The sequence below is a fragment of the Phodopus roborovskii genome, unplaced genomic scaffold (genome assembly GCF_943737965.1).
Source record: "Phodopus roborovskii unplaced genomic scaffold, PHOROB, whole genome shotgun sequence".
NCBI classification, from domain to species: Eukaryota; Metazoa; Chordata; class Mammalia; order Rodentia; family Cricetidae; genus Phodopus; species Phodopus roborovskii.
Genome location: NW_026126460.1, coordinates 17,055,671 through 17,082,801, shown reverse-complemented (window position 1 = coordinate 17,082,801; position 27,131 = coordinate 17,055,671). Strand labels below are relative to the sequence as shown.

General features: G+C 35.1%; 1 protein-coding gene across 1 annotated transcript in view; it reads right to left on the bottom strand.

The window, feature by feature from the left end:
- Positions 1–27,131, bottom strand: part of Vwc2l (von Willebrand factor C domain containing 2 like) — a 145,726-nt gene that overhangs the window by 110,468 nt on the left and 8,127 nt on the right. Inside the window, exon 3 of the mRNA XM_051190413.1 lies at positions 10,239–10,368. Within this exon, the coding sequence (XP_051046370.1) occupies positions 10,239–10,368 (130 nt within the window). The remainder of the gene's footprint in view (positions 1–10,238; positions 10,369–27,131) is intronic.

Genomic DNA, 27,131 nt, shown 5'->3' with positions numbered 1-27,131 from the left:
CCATCAACTCTTGTAGGACTCTTGGCTTTAAAGCTTGTTTCCTCTCCCTAGCACCTCTCCTCCTGTACTGCTGTTCATGGTCATCTTATAACATGCATGGAATCACAGGGCAAAGCCAAGCAAGCCCAGAAAAGCAAAAAAAAAAAAAAACAAACAAAAAAAAAAAAAAAAACAAAAACAAAACCCACTGAAAACCCCTCCCCTCAAGCTTTTTTTTTTTTTTTTTGTCTTTTTGCTCTGCCTGCTGCTCTGCTTTAAACCCTGCCTCAGGAAATCTGATGAAGGAATCTTCTGCCATATGGATAGAATACTGCTGACTGTTTCATCATTTCAGGATGCTGAAAACTAACTGAGCTTAGCCTTCCAGAAGGCAGGTGTATTGCTTTATGGACCTTTCTGCAAAACACATAAAAGTGATGTGTGAGGGGAAGGGAGGGCGAAGGGCTGGCTGGTTATCTACCCTGAAAAGCAGGAGCGTTTACGGCCTCTCTGTGCGGTTGCCTCACAGGGATGAGGCTCATGGAAGCAAACATGAGACGCTCACAGCACTTCTCTCTCTCTCTCTCCATTCATTCAGGCATATGCTTCAGAAGAGCTCTGACGTTGTTGATAGGTTGAGCTGAAGCAGCCTAGGGCTACACCTAGATACTAGATATCACAGGTGTTTGCATGGGTTTTCTGCTTCAGCCACTACCGCTTCTGTACGGCACAGGAAGTGTTGGTTAACAAGCTTCCTTTGTTTTATGTCACAGTTCTGACTTACTTTTTACTTGTCTTATTTGTTGTTTAGAATTAAATACTATCTCCCACAAGCACTTTTCTTTCTTCATGCTGAGTCAGAGACAGATTTTCTGAGTTTGCTTCTTTTCTTCATATTAAAGTCTTAATTGGTTTTACTCAACACTTTCAAATCATGTAGTTGATATGTCCTCATCAAACGGTTATCAGTTTAACTATTGAACAAATTAAGTCTCTCTCTCTCTCTTCCTGTCTCTCTCTCTCTGACACATACACATACACACTTGATTGGACAGGGGTGGATACACACACTCGTCATCTATTTTATTTATAAGAGTTTCAAAATGGCTTTGTGTGTTAAAGACCCTAGTTAAGTTACAAACATTTTCTTGCCATTGAGGAATCTTGGGCTCTTCAGTTTATAAAGATTCAGTTTATAAAACAAAGGTAGTAAGTTAGTTTGAATGCAGAGAAGAACACAGCCTAGATAGCAGGGGGAGCTGGTCCAGAGAAGAAAGCACACCTTGTATTCCAAGGGGCAGGGGATGCTTGGAGACAGGTCAGGAGGAGGATGTCTGCTGATTACATGTGCTGAGGAAAGTGTTTGCCCTTTTCACATGTTTTCTCAATCCCTGGTGTAATGATGATAATTAATCTAAGAACTATTAAATGTAACACCGGCTCTCATTTATCAAACCCTTAGCCTTATATATTCGAGGATGCTTCAGTCATTAACACACTCAGTCTTTATAATTAGATAAAATACATCATTAAGAAGAATTCTAGCTAAGCCATGCCATTAATTTTGCACTAAAATGACTGACACATTACAGTCTGTTTTTAACAGTAGAAACATTTTGTGTCCATAGTGAGTTTACAAAGCAGTACAATTTCAAGCTATGTTTGACTTCTTGGGGCAATCAACTTATTTCTTATAGATTACCTTGCTATATTATGTCTCCTGTCATTTGAGGCATGCAGGCTGGACCTTTGCTGAATGAACCAAACCTCACTTAATAAACCTTCCTTCCAGTCTCAGAGTGCATCCCAGGCTCTCTATATACAATCGTCTCTAATGCGATTAAATAAGGGTCAGGATAAACAAATAGGCCGAATATATGGTTATTCAGGGAGAAATAACTTACAACCTAAACAGATGAACACCAGCAAGTTCCACCAGATGCTTTCCTCTCCATGACCAGCCAGCAAGAGAGCATTTCCTGGCTCCTCCTTAGAACTAGTTCCCCAGGTCACTTCTGCCCCTGGCTCCACCCCCCAATAGGTGTGGTCAGTGCCACAGAAGGAGACAAAGTGAATATCCCACTACACGTCTCTGTATAAAACAGAGGGTATTACACATTCCAAAGTTAGAATGACTCAGAGAATCAAAATTTTTAAAAACTGTGAATTTTCTTAAGTCAGGTAGAATATGTGCGTTTTCATTTATTTATTTATAAATGCATTTGCATCTTTGAAAAGATTGGTACTATGTGCATGGATCAGAATCGCTGTCCTAATTAATAATGCAGGGAAAAATAAGCTGCCTCCCATGTATTAGGGGAAATAAGGTGAGGAAAATTCAAATTATCTTTGCACATTGGCTTTCTAATCCGCATCGTCTTAAGACCAGGTAGTCACGACAATTATCTAGAAGATGTCTTTAATGGGGAATGAATGTGGTGTTAATTCTCATTGTGTCAATGCTGTAAGATAAGGCCTTTGAAATCTACTTTGAGAGTAATTAAAAAGTTGGACTAAGAAATATAAATATCAATACTTCCTTTTGTATCTTGGAGGATGTCTTATAAAAGAAATAGGGAATTATTGTTTCTGGCTAATTAAAGCAACCATTTAGTTTTATTCTGTTTTGCTATTCACTTTATAGGAACATGGTTAATTCTGACTTTACGTGGAAGAGTCAGTGAAATGCAGACTTTGAAGCTGCCTCACACTGGACACACTTTCATCTTGAGCTGTTTAGGGGTCTCTGAAGCCAATGAATATATGCTCAGCAATTCCCAGAGAAGGGCTTCATCTCCAGCCTGTTTGTTTTACAATTGAGTAATGTTTGGTGCAAAGTATTGTCTATCTAAGAGGAGGTAAGAAAATATTAAGTTAAGGTGAAAGACTTGCTCTTGGTTAAGACCCATTTTTCAGAATACTTTCATGAAAATGTAAATGAATCTATTTAAGTGCATATTTTAGCAATTTCCCTAATAGGCACATAAAATGGGCAATGAAGTTTCCCTTTGCTTGAAAAAAGAATCTTATAAAGGAGTTAAAAAGTCAAGTGGAAGAAATTATTAGTTGGTTAATTAATTTACAGAGTACAAATTATAACAAGGAATCCACAGCACAATTTCCATAAGTGACATGCCATTAATTATTTAATCATAAATTATAAAAATTGAAAAAATTATGTTATCTTGGCTATAGATATTTGGTTTCACTTTTAAGTCATAATTTTAGATTATAAATATAGTCTACATTTATTTTAAGAACTTAACCATTAACATTTTGCATATTTTCTTCTACTTCTTAAAACAAAATAGGGTCTTTTAAGAAAATTATTTATATTTAATTACTGGGGACATAAAGACATCGAGTTTGGATCTGCCAAAAGTCATTTAAATGTTTAGTGGTTAAATTCACTGCCTGTAATTCCAGATGTGGAAGGGGGAGGCAGGGCATCCCCAGAACAAACTATCCAGAAAGGCTAGACATATCTTCAAGCTCAGGGCTCAATTGAGATCCCCTTCCTCAATGAATAAAGTGGAAGGTCCATGGACAATAACATCAACCTTGAGCATCCACACACATGTACATCCATATACATGTACCACACACATGGCAATGTATGCATAAACACACACACACAAACACACATAAGACATAAAAATAAAATAAAATTATGCTTAATCTGATGAAATTTGTCCTGAATTATAGGATATAAATTTAAAAGTATTTTTAGATAACTATCCAGTTATTCTAACACATTTATTTTCCTATGCACCATCTCTCCAGTATTTCAGATATGATTTAATCATGTACAGAATTTTCTTTCATAGTTAAGTCTGTTTGTGAAATTTTTATTATATCCTGTTGGTACCTTTTCATTGGTCACCAATGCTATTTTTATTTTAATCATATATTTTATTATATTGTATGCACATATATACATATATAGAAAGATGTCCCCTTTTTGTAATAGAGCATAATACTGATTAAAGAAAAACAAAGATTTCTCAAATCTAGAAACAAGTGAAATTATGAGGATAGAGTTCTCATGTTAACTACTCCCAAAACTGCCATAAGCCTTACTTGGTCAGAATGCATAGATTTTAACAGAGTGCTAGTTTGTTTGCAAACTCCTTTCCCCAAATCTCTGAAGACAACAATGTCCCATGAATCTGAAAGAAAATTAAGGTATGGTTAACACTTGACATGAAATCATGTGAGATTAGTTAACTTTACTCAATATTTATAATGTGGTTGTATATTTTGCAGAAATGTCATGTTGTTCATTGAAAAATATTACTTCTTATCACTTTATATAGCTCATGAAGCATACTTACTTGTAAAATATATGAATTAAAGATACTCAATTCAAAGTTAATTGTGTTTTTACTTAAAATTTTTCATTTAGAATCATAAATATACTTTTTAGCTCAAAATCTTTCTTTTTCTTTAATCAGTATTATGCTCTGTTACAAAAAGGGGACATTTTTCTTTCTTTTTTCTTTTCTTTCTTTTTTTTTTTTTTTTTGCATCTTCTCTAGAAAAGTTAAATGGCATTTAACAAAAGTTAAATGGTGTGATGAAAGCACATTAGGTATACTATAAAACACTAACTCAATAAGGAGCATTATTGAGTGAAAGCCAGAGTCCTCTGCTTTCACATCTCTTGTGCTCTAGATCCCATTCTAGTCACTCGCTATAGTTTACAAGTTGGTTTGTATTTTTTTAGAGCTTTTCTTATGCCATGTACAGGTATAATAAAAGTATTTACTTATGCTCAAATCTGATTAATAGTGAGTTAGACATATTGGCCATTGAGCTCTAGGGACCTGATTGTCTTCAACTTTTTAATGCCTGGATTTCAGATGTATAATGCTGTACCTGCTTCTTACATGGGTACTGCAGATTCCTCCCCAGGCCTTCAGGAGTATATGGAAAGCACTTACCAACTGAGCCCTCTCTCTCGGTCTCATCATAGCCAATCCACTATATAACTAATATTGGATTTTTTTTCTGTTCCCATCCAGTTTAATGTATATTTAGTATACATATCTCATTTCAAATGTATTGAATACTTCACATAAGAAACATAATAGATATAGTATGCATTGCTATATTTTATTATTTAACATGGCATAGGAAGGTATCAGTAGTATATTTTTAAAGGCTTTGATGTTTCACCACCCCACTGAAAACAATAGGGTTTTGTGCCACCTTTTCACTTAAAAAAATGCAGTGAAAATTCAGTGCAAGAATGTGGAGCAAAGTGCATATTGTATAATAGTCAACTTTAAGAAACGTGAACATTTACATAGAAAATTCTTTCTTAAAAGTTTTCCAACATTTCTCAACTCTTTTTCTGCTGTTTTTTGTCAACAATACATCAATACAAAATTGGTATCTTGTTCCTGTAATTTCTGATTACTTTTGGTTAAATTTATTTTCCAGTTTATTAGACAAGACTTTCTTCTGACAATTTTTTTTACTAATTATTTGCTCATTTCTTACCTAATGGAATTGATTTTTATTTCTTTCTTACTCATTTCAACAAACACTGTATATATTAAGTTATTAGCAATTATTCATGGTGATCTTTAGAATGTATTAGATACTATAAAGGATATTAATCTTTTGCTTATATATATAACCTGCCACTCTGATGCATTTTTCTTTTCTCTTTGCCCTTCTAGCTAGCCTACTACCTGTCTGACTTTCAGGGCCATTAAACTAGAAGAGTATAAGGAGTAGGTTTTCCTCCCACCACTATTCTTGTCCTGCCGCCGCACCAGCCCCAAATAACACACAGAGACTCTGTATTTGATATAATGCAGTTGGCCAGGTACTAGTTTCTTATCGGCTACCTCTGTCTTAAGTATTAGCCCATTTCTGTTAATCTGTGTATTTCCACGTGGTCTCATCTTACCGGAGAGCCGGCTGGCATCCTGCTCTCTCCAGACTCCATCTTGACTCCTCCTTACTACTTCCTCATTCCTCCTTGTCTCCTAGTCCCACCTGTCTTGCTTTCCTATTGGCCAACAGTGCTTTATTCATTACCCAGTATGAGAAACATATTTACAGAATGACATCTCCCATCAGAAGGGCGTAAGGAGTGTGGAGTTATCTGTTTGAGTAGGGCTTTTGTTAACTTTATTTTAGGAGAGAAATACTCACTTGATATGTATGAAGGGTTAGGGGAGGGTCCTGACTCTCCCAGATTCATGAGGTAACTTGTCCTTCAGAGGCATAAGTAATGACTGACTATATTCCAATGAAAACAAAGTTTATAAAAATGAACTTAATGTTTTTGGTGCTTTAGTTATTCAATATTTAATAACTGATCACACACTTTGTTTTCAAAGCCATATGTTTAGCATCTATTAACATGGTTTCTGACGACTTACAAAAAAGTACCAAGATGAATGGAAAAAAAAGTTGCATGAATGGTTAAGAATAAAAAATTGCAATGAATGTTAATTCACATTAAAAATATACATTATTAGTTATCAACTCTCTCTCTCTCTTTCTCTCTCTCTCTCTCTCTATATATATATATATGTTTCCAGCTATTATTTATGTCACATCCTAAAACAAAACATTTTTATTAGCAAATATTATCCTATACTAATTTATTTTGCATATTATTAGAACAAATAAGTAATTACACCTGAAAGAGTGCTCAATAATTAACATGGAAAAGCCTGTGGCTAAGAGATAAGTCAAAATAATATAATATAATGAAAAGTGGCAGAGTTTGAGAATGTCCTTTTTTCTTTCAAGAGGACACTTGGGTCGCCAGCCCTTTCACATCTGCAGAGGAAAGAGAAGCAATTGTTTAAGAAACAGTGGATTCCTGTGCCTACATCCCAAGCATAATGTTTACATTTCTCTTTCCTCTAATATGATTATTATATATACCCTGCTTGGCCAGTCATATCTTTCCCTAAAATTTTCTTACTCTGATTACACCCACAGTTTATCTTAGTGCTGACCCAAATTGAAAAGAATGAAGTGATTTTATGATTTGTGTGTATTTATTTAGAACCACTAGACATCTTGCTTGAGGTAATCATAAAGATGAAGGAGTTTAAAATTCTCCTTCGTTCTTAATATAATTAGAGAAAAGTTTTAGAAGTGTCATGCTACCAAATTGATAGTTACAAATTATATTAAGAAAAAAGAAAGAGTATCATTGTTAACTAGGGAAAAAATTAAATTGCCTTTTATAAAATTAAGAGCATTCACTTCTGTAATTATTGTTATAGTTCTTATTTGTTACTGTTTTAACTGTTTTTTCTCAATTACCAACATATTGTCTCTTTTTTACTTTTTGCTTTTTCAGCTCATGAATAAACTCAAAGCAAGGACTTTTATATTACCTGACACTAATTTTAAGGTTAAATATGATAGGTTCTATCAGTTTAAATATTTAGTTTAGATCTTTAATGCATCTTTCTTTGGGCAAGTTCTAGCTCTGGAAGCCAGAAAAACACATCTTGTTACACAAAAGGGGGAGGATTTGACAACCAAGACAATCAATGTTTATGTAAACCAATAAATAAATAAATAAATAAATAAAAGTGTGTCAAAGTCATCAACATTTACATAAACATTGAATAAAATGTACAAAATGTGATAGGACCACATATAAATTAGAATCTATTGCCTCTACTTGAAATCTATAGTGCATTGTTTTTAACTTGTGCCTTTACTTTAATCCAAGAAGACAGTAGGCATAATTTTATATAATAGTTTTCACTATAACGGACACATACATCATCTAATATAATAAGATCAACTTACAATATGCTGGAATTTTCAAAACACTCCCACTGACAGTCTGTCATTTATTTTCCCGCCACCTCTCCCACATCTGTGTCTTTTGCATCTATTTTCTTAACTGTGCTTAGAAAAATCAGCAACTCAAGTGTGGGCTCAGTGGGTTTCGTTAATAAAATAAAGATCTTAGAGGTTTCTAATCCTTTTGCTCAATGTCCTTTGGCACTGCTCATACCTCATGTTTTGAGAACAATTGTCAAATTAATGACTAAATATCATTAATAAATGCATCTTTTAATATATGTTATTGTAGCAGTTAGTTTTCCTACTTATGTAAATCCAGATTCATTTCACTATTATTCTACAAAAAATATTAACTTGTTTGAAAGTAGCAAGATGAAGCAGAAGTCTTTGTGTATACAGTGTCGTGGACACTGCATCAGAAAACTTAAGCCACTGTGCACTTAGCATGAACTCATCGCTTATACACATAGTTGACTAAAAGGTCCTTCATTACACATGCACAAAGAATTTTATTTGTAGACAAATTTCTAATGTATGATAAATGCCAGCTAATCTTGAGTAATGACATATAAAATATGGCTAGTTTGAAGTGTAGTCTTAACATTTGACTAGACATGAAATCTAGATATGTTGTAGGCTTGTGTTGGGTATCTGGAGTGATTTATTAGATACATGCTTTAATAATGCATGCTAAACACATGGACATGTTTCTCTAAATCCCACTGAGTGTGTACAGACAAGTTTTTAACTGTAAGCACTTACTCTAAAAGCTGAGTAAAGTTAACAAGGGCCACCCAGGGAAGGCAATATTCTCAAGGACCTGTTTCGATGTTTACTTCCAACACCTCCCCTAACACCACCAAAAAGAATGTCTCCAGCTAAAGACATGTCAATCCCATTTTTAAAGATTGATTGGGTAGCTGAGCTTTCCTTCTTTTTATCCTTGGAGAAAATGAAAAATAACAAGTCCTCTTCTACTTTAGACTAACCATTCATATACTTCATGACAGTTACTTCTCCCCTGAGCCTTCTCTTCTGGACAAATTTTGCTAACTCCTTCAGTCTATCCTCCCAGGTCCTATTTTTCAACCATTAAATCTTCTTACTGTTCTTTCTTGTATCTTTTTCAGTTCTTTAAGCCTTTTTAGAAATAAGAAGTTTTAAATTGTGTATCTTTGCATATATAAAACACATTGGAACTTCTGGGGTGTATTTATTTCCAGCTCTTAAGTCAGAGATAGCCACCATAAGTAAGACGGATAAGAAGAAAAAGAGAAGCCAAATGAGTTATTTAATAACTTACTGTAACGGACTTATAAGGTAAGAAATAGTAAAGTCTATGCCCAGAAAAAAATCAGAAGGGGTCAATATTAGTGATTTGGGAAGATACCAAACCACAAAATTTGTTTTGAAAACAATAGGAGTCACTTTTGCTTCATCTTTAAATAACTTGATGCTGTTTTAAAACTAATTATCCATCTGTCAAGGAAAAGATTGCTAGGTGAGATAACATAAATTTAAACTACATAGATATGTGTGTGTACACACATACATACACACACACACACACACACACATATATATCCTAAGAAATAGCTACTTAAACCTCATCAAAGAGTACATCAATTCACCATTATAGTGACTGATGACAAGAGCTACAACCACCCTCTTCCCCAAGCACATGTGAATGCCAATGGGATATTTGTGGACTGTTAGTGAAGTATTTTCTCTCCTTTGATAGAGCATGACCACTAAGAAGAGTGTGATTGCATGATCCTTGCTGATAGTGTTCTGAGGGAATCATTGCTTTGTAACATCTTCCCTATGGCACTATGGTGATTTCAGATAACTAAGATACATAATTTTCTCAACCATTCCATTTTACAAGGGGAAAGAAATGAACCCATAATCTTACATGCATGCCACTTCCTCATCTATAGCAATTTCTGTAAGGACAGGTCTCTTCTCTAATGAAAAGCATCTTGGTTACCCTACCGCCCCTGCACACATGCCAGTATCAGTCTTTCTTGTTTTGAAATCTTATTTACATTCAAACCAAACTGCCAGCTTATTTGTTCCAACCTCTGTGTTAGGATTCACTATACATCATGGAGTTTGGAGAACTGCTTCATAGGCTCCAAAATAGAGAGAAATGCAATCACTACAAAAAATATGGGACTGTGTCCTCTCTAATAATCTCTTTATAAATCAATAATAAGTAATAAGGGTCACAATAAAGCCAGCTTGCAAGGGCTCTAATTCCCCGGATATGATGCTACTCAATTCACCCATCCCTAGTACATTTCACTTTCAGGCTTCAGAAAAACATACATGCCAGTGCTGCCCATATTGAAAAGCCAGAGGTAGATCTTAGAGGCCTCTTGCACTGAATGGCATGCAGGTGTGAAACACTGGTATCTTGTCCTAACCCCTTCTTGAAAGCTAACGCAGGGCGTTCTTACCATTTTTGCAGACAGGACAACATTGTTCTGGTTCATAGATTGGGTTGACACACTCAGGAACTGCGCAGTCTGCTACAACACAGTGAACTTCATTGCTGGGCTCACAGCGACACCATTCACATGGAGAGGGCTAGGAACAAATCTCAAATTAGCCCTTTTCTCCTATAACTTAATGCTTGCACATTCATATGCTGTCAGAAGACAAGACATTAGTGTTTATATTGACTTTAATTCCATTCACCACATGTATGATCATTCTGCCCACAAAGGCAGGCAACCAAGCCAAGATGAAGCACAGCTCAAGTCTCAGGGAATAATGAGTTGTTCTATGCCACTGACTTACTTTGCAGAAAAGTGTTTGGACAGCAAACCTGCCAGTTGGTCATTTGGTTTCTAGATGCAGTGGATGCTTTAGCTTCCTCTGGGAAAGAAGGTGATATTAGAACCTATGAAACCAATTTTGACATTGGTAATTTTTGCTTTCTAAGAAAGGTGGGTGGCTAGGAAATAAGAAAATGTTAATTACTTATCTTGACCCTTCCTATGAATGCTTGTTCAGGGCAACTTAAGCTTAAGTAGATGTTACAGAAAATTTTATTTTGGATCCAAACATCCGGATTTAGCCTCCTGAAGTAATTTCTGACTACCTTACCCTTGCCTGCCTGCTTTGAGAAGTGGACTAAAATCAATTGACATAAAAAGCTGCCATTTAAGCAAGTGTCAAAAGCTCTAAAATGAATACAGGAAAATAATTAAGGTAATATAAAGCTAAAAAGAATTTTCATCTTTACAGTACTTACCAAGAATGAGTGGATTTTTAGTTTCCTTTTTAGAAAACGTCAGTGACCCTTTCATCCCATTTAGAGTCAAGCTCCATACCTCAAAAATCTTAGGTTTAGACCCCTAGGATGAAATGTCGGCACTCTTAGAAGTCATACACTTTCCATACTTTTCCAACCAAGCTATTCGTTGTCAGGAACTTCTACCTCAAGTATGATGCTGCACTTCTACACCTAAATAGTTATCTAATGAAACCCTCTTTTCCTTCTCTGTGGTTACTGTCGAAAATTCTGATCCATTTCTGGTTCTTTTAGAAGGAATTATCCAAACAATTTGGGTAATCAATGTTCCCTGTCTCAAGTAGTTTGAGTGAGATAGAAACCAGTACATTGATTATTTTAAAAATTCACTTAATCTCCATTTTGTGCTTTAAGAATGATAGCCCAGTCTAATTGTCTTAGTTTTTAGATAAGAGTTAATAGGAGCTATGGTAAAATATTGTTCAGTTTAAATGTGATAGATCAGTTTATCTAAGATAGCACATAAACTCTCAACAAGTTATGTGTAAGCATTGTATTACAATCTACCACAATATCCCATGTTTTGTCAAGAACTTGAACTTTGTTAATTATCACTGTACGAAGAAATTGTATAGTACCAATTTTATTTCTTCCCTAATCCAAGAAAGGAAAATTCATTTATTCTCATCTTGTAGATGACTGAATAGGCTGGCACAGTTTAATAGTTTTTCTAGGTCCTTATAGATAAGCAAAGGGAAGAGTGTGATTGAATTTTGCCCTGTTGTTTGACAACAGGCAGCACTATTCATCATGCCCTCATCTGAGTAGCTGATATCACATGATTATCATACTTGTCCACATACACCAGGTCCAGAAGAAGAACCCCTTCCATTGGGAAAATCAGCTTATGGAGGTTATGTACTTCTCAAGAAATTTATTAATACTTACAGTTAGAAAATTATCATGGAATTTATCAGTGTGAATATGAGTTGCAATATTTAGGAGGGACATTTATCTGGTCATATGGTTTTTATTTTGGGATATTGTGGCATCCTCAAGTTTGAAGACTATAATTATGCTTGGTGGTATCTTATAGAAGAATTGATAGACAAAGACGGAAACCAATAAATGGTGGATATTGTGTGCAGAGATCTACCTTGGAATCCTAAGAAGTACTCTTAGGAATAGCTGAGACTTCAAGTGGTGATGAAAATATATTGGAAACTTTGAAAAAGTATTGAGTAATAAAACAAATTAAGAAGACAAAATTATCTCCATAATTCTCAGTACCTCCTACTCATGCTTGAGCCTGGCTTATATACATTCTACGGTTATCCATTCCCAGCCATAAATCTCTCATAGTCATACTATATTTATTCTTTCAAGTTATCTTTCATTTTTACATATTATTTATTTATTTTACATATCGATCCCAGTTCCCTCTCCATCCCTCCCTCCCTCTCTTCCACCGTCCCATGCCCCCTGACCACCCTCCCATCCCATCCCCCCCCACACTCCACATGTAGGGTGATGCCTTCCTGGAGGGGTCATCTAAATCTGTTAAATCATTTGGAGTAGGGACCAGGCCCTCCCTCCTGCCTCCAGGTCAAGAAAATAGTCACCAAAATACCAAATAACTCTATTAAAAAAACGAGGTACAGAACTGAACAGAGAATTCTCAATAGAGGAAATAAAAAATGCTGAAAGACACTTAAGAAAGTACTCAACATCCTTAGCTGTCAGGGAATTGCAAATCAAAACAACTCTGAGATGCTATCTTACTCCTGTCAAAATGGCTAAAATTAGGAACACCAATGAAAACTTGTACTGAAGAGGATGTGGAGAAAGGGGGACAATGCTATACTGCTGGTGGGAATGTAAACTTGTACAGCCATTTTGGAGATCAGTATGGCGGTTCCTCAGGAAAATGGGGGTCAGTCTACCACGGGACCCAGCAATTCCATTCTTAGGCATATACCTAAATGATCCACATTCATGCAACAAAAACATCTGTTCAACTATGTTTGTGGCATCATTATTTATAATAGCAAGAACCTGGAAGCAACCTAGATGCCCCTCAACTGAAGAATGGATAAAGCTGTGGCTCATTTACACAATGGTATACTACTCTTTGGAAAAAAAAACCAATGGAATCTTGAAATTCTCAAGTTATCTTTCTTTGACAAGTTATTGTGTCATTCAACACCATATCCATCCTCCAGGCTCAGTGTGGCTGGCATGTGTCCTCCAGCCTAGTGTGGCATATCCACACTCCAACTTGCTTTCACTTAGCAAGTTTCCAGACTATGATCCAGTACAGTTTGAGGAGTCCACTTGGACCATCCCCTACCTTTATTTCTTCAAACATTAAACCTCTGGCTCTCAGCATTCATCAAATTCCACCTGCTGACTGACCTCTTAGTGAGGCGCCTTTCTGACCTTGCCCACCTTGCCATGGACATTGCCATTCTCTTGCAGTCTAATGTTTCTTTGGCATTTGCCTTCCTTTGCATTTTTGCACAGATACTTTTTAGATAGTGATAAGTTAGTTGAAGCAACCAATTGGCTACTGTGGTGTTAAGTTCAGATTTTTAAAATCCCTCCCACCTTCTGTGTAAAACTGCAAGGTTTGGTATTTCTGATAAAACTTCCAGTCTTAAGCACCTGGCTACAAATTTCCTTTATTGGATCCTTCAACCTGAAAACTACAGATTAAACCTAAAAATGTTCCCATAAAATCAAAGAATAAAAAATAAACCTGCCTTTGGGGGAACAGAGAATACTGAAATAAGTATATGGCAAAGTATCCCTACAAGTTTTTCTATATTTTTAGAAATAAGAACATGTGGAGTTATTTTTGTCAGGTAGGTATTTGGGAAGGCAGATGATAAAACGATACCATCCTAAAATTTTACTTCTTCAAGGAAATCTCTGAAAATGCTTCACTGCTAAGCAATATTTAAAAAATAATGTAATTCTTGCTACATTTTCATAAAACATTCTTGCAATTGGGATTGAAATAATATTTGTTAATGCACATATTATGTGATATGAGTACTATATGTGTCTTATAAATCTATTACATCTGTACCTTAGTGGTTTGGAATGGCTAATGTAGAATTGTAAGGGGGACTATACAATTCACCTGTAATTCCCACTGTCACCAAATTCATTGCATCTGTGAATAATGCTGTCCCAGTTGGCCCTAGATTACAAATTTCTCTTGTTTATGAACTCATAAATGATAATGTGCATATATTACATAAGTATGATTGGATAAAGAAATCAGTAATTTAAGTGTTGATTTAGGAAGCTACAAGGTATATTTTCTTTCTTAGTAGCATGAGAAGATAAATATGGTTTAAAATGGTTAGCCTCCAAAGATCTTGTAGCAAATATTGAACTGCAAAGTCACCATGATCTGAAAATGTTTAGAGAATAGGGGGAATGGATTGGAATCCCAGGAAGAGTGTCATGAATACTCATGACATTTTAAATTGGGAAAGTAGCCTGGGAACCAGAAATTTAAATTACTGGAATAACAAAATAATTTAGAAAATTGTCAAATATTTTCTTTATGAGAGTGTGGGAACTAATGTTGTCTTCACTGAAAGTCAAGGTAAGATAACAATAATATGGTTTTGCATACTGGCTAGTTAGAACTGTCCACATGTTTATAGAAATGCACAATTGTTTTGCATTCTGAATGCCTGAGCCACATTTTCCCATATCTGAAGAAAGCCTGGATATGAGATATATATGACAATCAAGTCATCAGGAGTTCTGGGTGTCTATTGATGCCATTGTTTCAACTATCCAGGAAGAAATGATCACTGACAATAAATAAGGCTTGTCATACAAATTCCATTCTGAAAGTTACAAGAAGCATACTTTCTGTTATCTGTGTTGTCTGTTGAAAAGCCACCTTTAGTTCATGAAATTATTCTACTGTTTTTTTTTTTTTTTTTTTTTTTTTGTATTTTTCGCTTGTTCTTGCCTATTGCTTTCATAGGTTTTAAGCTGCTTATAATACATTGTTCAGTCCTGAATCCTCAGCACCTAGAAGATGTCTTAGCATGATGATAAATATTTAACAAAATCAACAACAATCTGTGTAGAATCTGTGTTTTCTTATATGCTGAGCCACACCTCTAGCAGCTTTATCTCTACTCATCATGTGCAGAAAGGATTTTCATTCAATGGGATATTGTTATTTTATTTAAGTATTATAAAGCACACTTTGAAGAGACAGACTTCTAACTATGAGTCATGAAATAACTCTTAGGGTTCCAATATTATGTTGGTGAACATAAACTCACTCTGTAAAGGTAATTTTAAGTTCATAACATTCATTGTGCAGATCACAGGTTAGTCGATCTACAAGCAGTCCATTGGCTAATTTATCTAGTTGTAGATGATCATAGACTTTTATTGTATTAGAAAATACTTTGCTAACTAAGGCATGAGTATATGTAGTGGAATTACTAAAATCCCTGAGAAAAAGCAAGTCTTATCTGTAATGTGTGCCAAGATGAATGGTGCTTATTTACCACAGTTATTTTAGTATATTGTAAAATATGTTTCTTAACAAAAAGTCCTGGTTTGAAACATACTTTTTCTTTTTTAAAGAAGGAACAAAACACCTCCTGAGTATTCTGAGAAACAGAAACTTGATTCCTCGAAAGGCTTTTGAGAATCTTGTTAAAAGCCAATGAATGGGTGCAGGGATAGATTCTAGAGGCCAACTTTTGTTGCAATTCCTAAATGAATGACTTTCTTTCTGACCAGTTATTACCAAGCTTCATGCACTGAGGGTTGTTGTTTCATTAATTTGGTTATGAGCAACAGTTATCAAAGAAAATACAGCTCAGCTCCCCTTTTATAAAGCAACCCGTCTGAACAAGTATTTAAAAATCTAATCCCGACAACTGGGACGTGTTGCCTCGGGAGGCACCCTTCTTTTGGAGATAATTTATGGCATAAATTTCATCACTTTATGGAACAGGTCTCATTACTTCCAGACTGGATGAGAAATTTGGAAGACTCCATTTCAAATTTGCTGATGCCTGTCAGGAATCTCACTGTTCATTTCATTAAAATATACATTAACTTACAAAGAGCAGGGGTAGTTAGCATCCATTGTCACTTCTGTAGATGGTGATTTGAATGCAGCAGGTGCCACCAAATAATCAGCAGAACTGATGGGTTTCAACCCAAACTCACAATCACATGAAAGATGACCTATAGCATCTGATTAAAATTCTCCTTTTTGTTCTTGATCTAATGAGCTTATGATGACCCCTCCACTGAGCCGCCCTATTGACTGCAGTGTTTTTGGAATATTGAGGTTGAAGCTCATCAAATTACAGAGATTTGGTTGAAACTTGTTTAAGAATATTAATGCTGCTGAAGCAAAAAAGAAAACCTGATGTAAATCATCATGTCTATAACTACATATCAACATCTATTTATGCCTATTTATCTCTATCTAATCTGTGTATTCATATATCTATGTGCATTTATACAAAGCTATATCTGCATAGTGATATCTTAATGTACATACCTATCTACCTATCTATATTTTTCTCTCCATGTATCTATCTACACATGTCACTTTCTCTTTGTGTATCCAACAACAAATGTTCATGCATGTATCATTTGAAAACCGCATTAAGTAGCAATCATTTTAACTTTTTCTGAAGGAGTTTGTGATTTGAAAATATGTTATGGGATATTGTTGTGTATCTACTTATCAAAACACCTTTCAATTTTGCTGAAAATTAAAGCATTTTATAAAAGTGGTTGTGAAAAGTGTCTTGCTAATACATTTATAATAAACCAGAGAGTTAATAAACTATAATTTATATATATATATAAATTCAAAACTTTGTTTATTATAGTTATCAGCATATATTATATAACATAAAGTATATAAAGTGACAGCACTAGAAATGATCCATCTATCCTGCTCTCAATGAATAACAACCCAGAAGTTTAGATTTAAGCAGGTATACTTTGATATTTTAACCAAGTTTTCTCAGAATAATCACTGGTACTGTTATAATGGGGAACTAAATTTTATTATCATTTAATCTGAGCTTGAAGAAAATATAAAAATTTCAGAAAACAGATGAAATTCCAACCTTAAAGCTATTATCCAACACAAAGAAGCTCCTTTGCTTTGAAAAGTTCAGCATTATAATATGATGGGAAGATTATTTTCAGTGTATATTGTTTACTTGTAAAGGTTTTTTTTCTGAAAAACGGTAAATAATTTGGCATCTTTTAAAATATTTTTTAAGTTTTGAGAATTTAATACAATGTATTTTGGTCATATTTACACACCTACTTCCTCCTCAACCTTCCCAGCTCCTCCCCCACAGCTTGATGTTCTTCATTTGGACACAAAGAAAAACTGTTCCACTCCAGTTTGTGACATTTTGTGTGTTGACTAGATACCACGTTTTCCAATAAATGGATTGTGTGCAGAATCAATGCAGTTTTAAACTCGAGAAATTCCATGACCAAAATGCAGCTTTTCTGAACTGTGAATGGTTTCCAGAAATACAAAACACAGGCAAGAAAAGTGTCACTAAATGTACACTTCAGTTGCAGTAGCAGGAGTGCTGTTTGAATAGGCACAGTACACTTATCAACAAAATGTTTGCTGTTCTTTTAGTTGCTACTAAAATCTTCAGATAAGAGTCTGAAACTATGGAGAAAGGTCACAGCAAGGGTCTGTGAAGTGTCATACCCATACCTGTGAAGTACTCTAGAAAGGCAGCAGCTGGCAGTCCCTTCCCAACAAGCTGGTGGGATGCTACATTTGGTACATAAACTTCTGACAATGTTCGTGGAAGCATGTTCATCAGAGCCTGGATATCTCTTTGATGAGGCTGCTCCATGGGCCACACATTCATGCACCAGGGAAAATACACACAACTATGTAATTTCAAAATGTTCTGATGGTCCTGGAAAGGACAGACTGTTTATATCAGCTGATGAGTAGTCATCCACGGGTACATTAAAAAAAATCAGTGTAGTTATGGGAGGCTATGAGGTCATGAGAATTCTATACTCTCAAAGAATCATTTAAGAAACAAATAGTACCAGCATCAGTTTAAAGAAATCATCAAAAGGAAGTGATTGAAGAAAAGAGAGAATATAATAACAACGGCAGCTAGCATTGAGAGGTTGATAGATAATCCATGTCCTTCAGAGTCTAAGAGATGGGACAAGCATATATGTTGCACTGGGAAAGAAATAGAGATTACTTCCTAAGAACTCTTTCCATTGTCTCAGTTTTCTCTAGGCAAAGATTGTCTTAAATTTGAGTTATTTTCTTCCTTTTCAATTTGGCAATAACATTATATGTGGATGTGCTATGCAGAGAGGTAATTAAAAGCTAATTATATTAAGTGCTTTACAATTGTTAATACTGAAATATACCACGGTTCCAGTTGAAAGGCCAAACAACTTCTTGCTGAATTTTATAGTTTGTTATTTCATACTTAGCTCATAGATTACCCCGTTTTAAGAAAAAATATTGGGATAGCTTATGGGCAATGAAACTGAAATGAATTGTAACTAACAAAATCTTAACTGAGAAATGTCTTGACAATCTTCCACATGTTAGCATGTGATTTGGCAAGCTTTGATTGCCATAATTTGTGCTGTCTGCTGTGGGAAATGGTTGTATGATAAAGTGGAAGGAGGGCATCTGGAGGAGCTCTTACCCTCCCTTACCTTTACCTCCCTTACCCTTAACAGTGCTTAAATATTCTCACTAGACTGTTTCAAGACTCCATGGGAATAAAGTAATATGTGGATAAACAGTCTTCTGTGTGGCTTTAAAATTGCCCTCATTGTAGCCCTAACTGACTAGTAGTTGTCCCTCTCCCACATCTCATGTAATAATTTTAAATGCCTCTGAATTTCCCAAGGAAGCATGCTGGTCATAGATTATTTAACCATGACATACTCATTTCTATTATGAATTATTTGAAATGTTCCATTTCTGAAAAGGATATTTTTCGGAGTTTTGAGAGCCATCCAAACATGTTGTAACCCCTACACGTTGTAATGCTTGCGTTCAAACAGTATAGATTAAGAATGATGTCAGGTGTCACTTTTAGACAGTTAAATAAATCCTTATTTACTGATGAAACTTCAATCCTTCATTGGATTCATTGTAAAAACAGATTGCGAAGAGAATGAGAACTTCGGTTCATAGGTGTTGGAATTTTGATTTTCATATCTTCCAGTTTTAATGGGAATGTCCTAGAGTCTCATTAAAAAAAGGAATATTCTTCATGATTGTCCTTTTTCTCCTTAATGAAGCTTTCTAAATTTCAGCCATCAAAGGTTTGCTATTTTAGCAGGAGTTTATTTTTAATGCTAGAGGAAATTTAAAGTTAGACTGAACAATTTTAATTTCCCCTGCCTTACTTAGGATGAGGCATTGAAGCCAGTATATAGTAAAAAAAAGGGGTGTTTCAGTGTAGTTATTCATTGTTGTTGATATTCATTTTTGTTTTTAATATCTGTGTGTATAAAACATGTATGTGACATGCATGTATTTCTGTGTGCACAATTGTGTGTATGTCAGAGGACAACCTCAAGAGTTTGATCTTGCCTTTTTCCTTGTTTGAAGCAGGAACTCTTGCTCCTGTATGCCTGGCTAGCCTGCCTGCCAAGGAGTTTCTTGTCTCCACTACCCATCTTAACCTTTGGGGTAACTGGGATTAGAGACACATGCTAATGCACCCAGCTGTTAAATGTGTTCTGGAGATTTGAACTCATGATCTTAAGTGGTCAGTGCTTTACCTACTGAACCATCTCACTAGCTTCAATGCATAAAAAATTTAAAACATCAACATTTGCAAGAATAATTCTGCTTAGCTCTCACTGCACCAGAATGTATGTCGTCTTTGCTTTCAGTTGTGAGAATGCTCCTTAGGTATGTCTGTATACATTTTGACAATGAGAATCTTACAATGACCCCAACTCAGGCATGCAAAATACGAATTGGGAAACAATTCTCCTCATGTTGTTAATGTACCAGATTCATGAAAAGGATATGAGACTAAAGATACAATGACTTCTAACTAAATAGTCTACAATAAAGGAAACACACACACACACACACACACACACACACACACACACACACACACACACACACGAAAACCAAATGCTCTCAGCACTATTTGTTGCAGAATGTCTTACAGAGAACTCACCAGGCTGATAAGATGTAGTGAAAACCCCTAGTGTGAGAGTCAGAAATGCTTCTTTGTTAGTTTTGAAAAAAAAATTCTCTATTTATGTAACAAAAAGAAAAACACAGATTTCTTTGAATGCAATTTGGAAAATGAGGATAAATCCACAAATAATTCAGTGGGTGAATATACTTGGAGGACACAGAAATCTGACTATTATTATTTGTGTTTATGTTAATTTTGTTAATTTTGTTCTCCTCCATATGCCCTTGTGTGACTCTCTCATTTCTGACCTGGCTGCCTCACCAGATCATTACACTTTGGACTGGTACCATGTTCCCACCTTGTTTTTGTCATTCTACACCCTACTGGTCTGACCATCCTGTTGGTTCATTTCTCTTTGGTCATTTTTTTTTTCTTTTCCTTCAGTAACTCTACATTTTCCTCAAAAATTCTTCCAATACTTAGACATCTCCACTCAAGCAATTTTCCTGTAGCTTCCAAATGTAATCTCTCCTTTTTTAAAAATTCAAATTCTTATAGCAATCATAAGAAGGCAATACCATCATTGGCAGTTATAACTATGTCCTTGGGATGCCTTCTTTATTTTGATATATTCCTCCACCTTAATAGAAATAGAGTGTTGACTATGACAATTGATTTTTAAGAAGCAAGAATGGACTGGTACCCACATAGACTATGTACACACCTTTGCTTACTAGCACATTACTAAATATACATTATGTTATATTAAAAGAAAACATTTAACTTGTTATACTATCAAAGGGGAATACAGGGGAAGGAAAAAAAGACCTTTTATAAATGTTGCTTCGTTTTATTTTACAATAAATGGATTTATAATTGAAGCCAATGAAAAGAGCACAACTATATATTTTGGAATTAACTATACAAAGAAATATGGCTTTCTGTGTCTCTTAAACACATACAGTAAATAGGCAAATATTTATGTCTTTTTACATTTTCATATTTGAAAAGTGAAACTTTTGTTTACTCTCAGGTGAAACAGGACCCGTCGCTGTTAGCCCCAAGTTTACAGGTTGTGGCAATAAGGTAACTGAGCAATTTGAAGGGAATAGAAAGGGAAAAGTTAACCAATAAATTTCCCTTTAGAGATAGTGTTTGGGGATACTCCAAAAGGAATCACAGGTAGCATTTAAATAACTAAGAATGGCTATTTCCAATAAAAGTTTATTAATAAAACATTGTGGAGCTTATTGGTCATGGTCTGTAGTGTACCAACTGTGGTATAAAATAATTGGTAATACAGAACTGGCATTTTGACTATTATTCTTGTCTTGAAAAGTCACTTCTTAACTGATCTACTTTATGTAATACAGCTTTATAAATTACCATAAGTAATCACACAGATACAATTTTGTAATTTCAAAAAGAAGAGATTATCTTAGATCATTTTTATTCACTAATTGCTTCTCTGTGTCAAGCAGCAGAATTAGATTATCTGAAAAAATTAACAGGGCATTTCCTAAATTGCATTTGAAGTTGTATGAACTTTGAGATGTTAATAGATGTCTGAGGAAAAATAAAAAAAATGTGTTCTACTGTCACTTAAATGTGGTATTGGATTAAATAGTGTGCTGGTAGCTATGATGGTAAAAAACATCGTGGGCATTTATGAATCATTTATTGTGTGTCAAGTAACATCTCCTATGATCTTTATTTTTGAACACATCAACATTGAGACAAACGAAAGAATGTGGGCCTAAGTCACCTGGTAGCTCATTGGTAGAGTCTGTTCTAAAATCCACTTTCAAATGACTGTTGAAGTGTCCATGCCAGCTCTGAATCAGATCTTTGAAACATAATCAGTTGATATCGGTATTCCACATATGCTATGCATTTTCAAAGGCTCTTTCAAGATGTATCACTTCTCCAACTTCAGGTGTCATCAAAATTTTGGAAATTTACTAAGAGTTTCACATGAGATGACAACAAAATAGTCTGTAAAATCCACATTAGTACAGGGATATTCAAAGGCAGGAAATCTGAATAATCTTGGAAGTTGCAGTCTCACTTCTGAGAGTCAAACAATTTAAAATTCAAGAGGAAAGTAGAAGTCAAGGAATATAAATGATTGCATCACAATTTCCTAAGGAACTGACTGTACTGACAGGTACCATATACACTATGGCCAGCTGAGTGGCAATCCTGTCTCTAACACTATGTAGCTAAGGCTATTGTGTGCTCTGACATCCATTTTTCAGAAGCTACTCCTAAAATCTAGTGAGAGGCAGAGATTTGCTCAGTGAAAAAGCAACAAATTCTCCTCCCCATTCAGTTCTGGTTCTAAAAATTATCAAAATACTTTTCAGGAGCACATATTTTAACTTCTTTGTTATTTCCTGGTGTAAATTAAAAAATATTTATATGTGCATTTAAATATTTAACAATATATTTAAACACTATGTATACATTTATGTATATTTAACCCGTATAATGTAGACTAATTACAGAAGTTTTCACTTTTACAGAAGAGATATTGTTTCCCTCACAGTCCTCGCAAACTTATGCTTGTTTTAATAAGTGTATTCAATCTAAATCAAAGATGGATTTTAGCTGTGCCAATATTTTATTTTATTGTTCTTGTTTACTTGTAACTCTGGATTGCTGTGGTGACAATCCCTGATATCACACTTCTATAGACAATTAGCTGAAATAAATCTTTGCATACAACATAATTATTGGAAAAGATGATGCAAATTGGCTTGAATTTTCTTATTGAATGTGAAAGTAGTAAAATGTGGCAAAAAGACCACAGGAAAATGATTTATTAATGTTGCTTTGCAAATAATGAGCTGTGGCTTTATTTCATTTCCCATGCAGTTTTAGTTAGTGTTTGTATTCTCATTCCCATAACAAAGTGGTTCAACAAGGTAAATGGGTTTTTTTTTATGAAACGTAAGCTCTAGAGTCAGTAATACACACATACATATATATGTGTATGTGTGTGTACATATACACATATGTGTATGCACATATAATTGTATATATGGTATGCATAGACACAATTATATATTATATATGTATAATTTCACATAGATCCAATAAAGCTTCTATTTTTCATAAAATTTATATAAGATTAGAAAATAGAGTATGAAGTCTGGTAGAGAAATCATTTTAAAAGTCAAACACAAATAATGTTTAATAAGAGTTGCTTTTTGCCTGTATATATGTGTGTTGTGTATGTTATTTGTATATGTATCATTTTCATATTGTAGTATGTGTGTGGAGGCCTCTTCAAAGACACCCTGAAGTGTCATAATTGCAATATAAGTTGGTATGTAATACTATACCATTTGAATTATTAATAGTGTTTATTATTAGGTGACTATGTGATAACATTTTCATTTTGATTCTATAGACAGAAAGATCAAGAAGAGTGCATGGCCAGATGGACCAATATAGAAAAATAATGAGTTTCATTCAATGCACTTTTATACCTTTAGACAATATTTTTTACCAGCATGGAGTAAGGTCATCTGAAATCTTTTTAAGGATATGAATGGCTTTCTTAGGCTCTTAAGTAGTTTTTTCATTCTTTCCATGATGTCATTAAACCCTTACGAAGATAACTTTATTGTGATGTGCTTTATGGCAGACTAGAGACAAGGAGAGCAACAATAGAGGTGTGTCAGAAAGAAATTACTGATGCTAATCAGCAGTGATGATAAAGCTCAATGTGCAAACTCTAGAATAAGCAGTCCCTCAATTAATAAGAGCTATTATTTGAGACAGCAAGCCCAGTGAAATTTTCATTGGCTCTTACTGGTTTGTCTCAAGCCTTTCCTCGAGAGCTAGACAGCCAAAAAAAAATTGATAGGTTTTTCTTGTGCTATCTTTCATAAAACACACTTTAATGCCAGACAGATAAATCAAGGAGTAGGAAAGCAGAATAAAATTATTAAAATGTGGTCAGTACTCAGTACTTTAAGGATTATAAATAAAAGATTCACCTTATTTTCAAGTAGAAACATCTCAAACAAATTAAGAACACATATGCATGCACAGACACACATGCATGCATACATGTTAATGTATGTAGCAGCTTCAATGAAGTCTATATGGGATATGTATACTAATCTGCAATGTTTGTACAAAATGCGTAGACTTGAGGAAAGAGAAGAATATTTGTTAATATCCTGCAGTGTTTTTGTGAGTAAAAGCACAAATAAAAACAGGCAAACTTTTACTATATACAACTGGACTTTGAATTTAGAAGAGCGATTACCAGATAGACATTCTCTCTTGTCTTTTGAACTACTGTTGAATTAATAAGAATTAGGCAGTAGTGACTGCAGACCTCTCAAGGCTGACTACAGTAAGCTACTAACAGTCACATACTCTGCAAAAGTCAGCAGTGGCTTCAAACAGCAGCCTCTCCATGTGCACATGGCACAGACATCCCACCACCACAAATCTTTGAAGTCAAACTTACTGCACAGTTACAACCATTAATAGTAACATTTCCCTATAGGAAGGACCACAGTAAATACTCATGGGTGAGTATGAGAAACATCTATACAATCCCCACCAGCTCTCCAGAGGACCATCTTCCCAAAATGAAAACTAGGTGATGGCTCTTGCCTGCACTTAAAAAAAATTCTTCATAAAAATATATTCTTTTTTTAATTTTTAAAGACCAAAATATATTTTTTTAAAAATTTGATTTCTTTCCTGGGCTTAGCATGTTTTGTGAAACAAACTACAAAATAAGAGCTAAGTGCATTTTCCATAAGAGAAACTACCACAATGAGTTTTATAAAACTGGTTACATAAAATTGTCTTTTAATCTCCAAAATTGGACAAAGACTATAAACACTTACAGAGGGTTCCTAATTCCCAATACATGAAGCCTAGGTGAGCACCTCCACTCAGAGTCTGTATATTCTGCCTGTTGTAGCTGTGCTGCTGGTAACTAGAGAGAAAAAGCTATTCCTTACCTTAACTGAAGGCAATATCCATGCTCAGAGGCCCAGTATACCCTACAAATAGAAACTGCACTAATCAGAGCTAACAGTTACTCCAATCCTCTTCATAAAGACTTTAGTCATCTTTGTTAAATGAAACTATGGGTTTTCCCCCTGGATCACTATATGTATGTATATATTCTACTACCTATTTTTGAGAATATATAGATTTTCTCACAGATAATATTAAAAAAAAACTCTCTCACAGTTTCAGAATCTACCCAATTCTGTTCTTAAAATCAACTTCACATAAATAGGACTGCCTTTACCTTATGATTAAAAATGTTCCTTTGTTCTTGTGCCTTTCTTAGGAGCAGGTGTGATAGCAGATGAGTAGGGTGCAGTGAGTAGAAATTTTCAGACTGCTACCAATTAGACCACGCAGCTGAAATTTTCCTCCAGCTTTAGTTTGTCCTCATGTTTAAGAAATCTGGTCCTGGGCACCTTAAACACGTTGCCTCCCATTCTGTCTCCATATTGAATAATCAGCAGGCAACAAACACATCTCCCAAATTGAATTTGAAAAATATTCCTCATTTAAATATTTTAATAGATGGAATGTTACAACATTAGGCATTCATGGTGGGCTACTAGTTAAATTAAAAAAGGAAAGAAAGAAGTACTGTGTAATCTCAGAAATCATCTCTCATTTGGGCAACTCAGAATAAGATCTTGAAACACGGAGCTGAAACAGTCCTTTATGTGTCCAATCAAAGTTTTGTGGGCTTTTTTTGGCCTTTTTAAATTTAAATTTGAAAAAAATTGTTTTACATGTCAATCGCAGTTCCCTCACATCTCATCCTCCCCTATCATGGACACCAAACCCCAGCCCATCCCTTTTCTGCTCCCCAGGGAGGGTGAGGCCTTTCATGGGGGGTTTCAATGTCTGTCATATCATTTGGGGCAGGGCCTAGGCCCTCCCCCATGTGTCTAGGCTGAGAAAGTGTCCTATGTGCGATGGGCTCCTAAAGTCCATTTGTATACTAGGGATAAATACTGATCCAGTACTAGAGGCTCCATAGACTGCCCAGTCCTCCTACCTAACACCTACATTCAGGGTGTCTGGGTCAGTCCTGTGCTTGTTTCCCAGCTATCAGACTGTAGTCCATGAGCTCTCCCTTGTTTAGGTCATCAGTTTCTGTGGGTTTCTCCAGCCTGGTCTTGACCCCTTTGCTCATCACTCCTCCCTTTCTGCAACTGGATTCCAAGAGTTCGGCTAGTGTTTAGCTGTGGGTGTCTGTTTGTGCTTCCATCAATCAGCTTTTAGATGAAGGCTCTATGATGGCATATAAGGTAGTTGTCAATCTCATTATCATGGAAGATCCTGTAATTCCACTCTTAGGCATACACCCAAAAGATGCACATTCTTAATAAAAGTTTTTTTATGTATGCCATTACATTATCTTGTTGTAACTTATTACATCTAAACTTTGTTTATTAAAAAGTAGGTTCTGATTCCATATTGGTTGGGTACACATCAAAACAAAAGATGAGAGAACATGCTATGCAGTGACGTTCATCTTATTACAATATTAGCAGAACACTGGGGAATTTAGAGTATTTCTAACACCTACATCAATAGCCAGAAAAGTTCTCACAGCCTTTACAAAGAGCATTGTTCTTCCCATCAGGACACATATGTGGAATCAATTTGCACTTAACTTTACTGATCAGAATATATTGAAGTGCAACATTCATTCCCTTGGTATGAAACTTCACAGCTAGAACCCGAGAAGGATGGAGTGAAAACACATGGCAGACCAGATTCAGGAAGCAGTGGACAGAGACATCAGACAGTAGAAGCAAGTTGAAAATGGACTTTATACTTTGGGCTGCCTGAGGACCGCCCTTTCTAAACATGTGGAGACT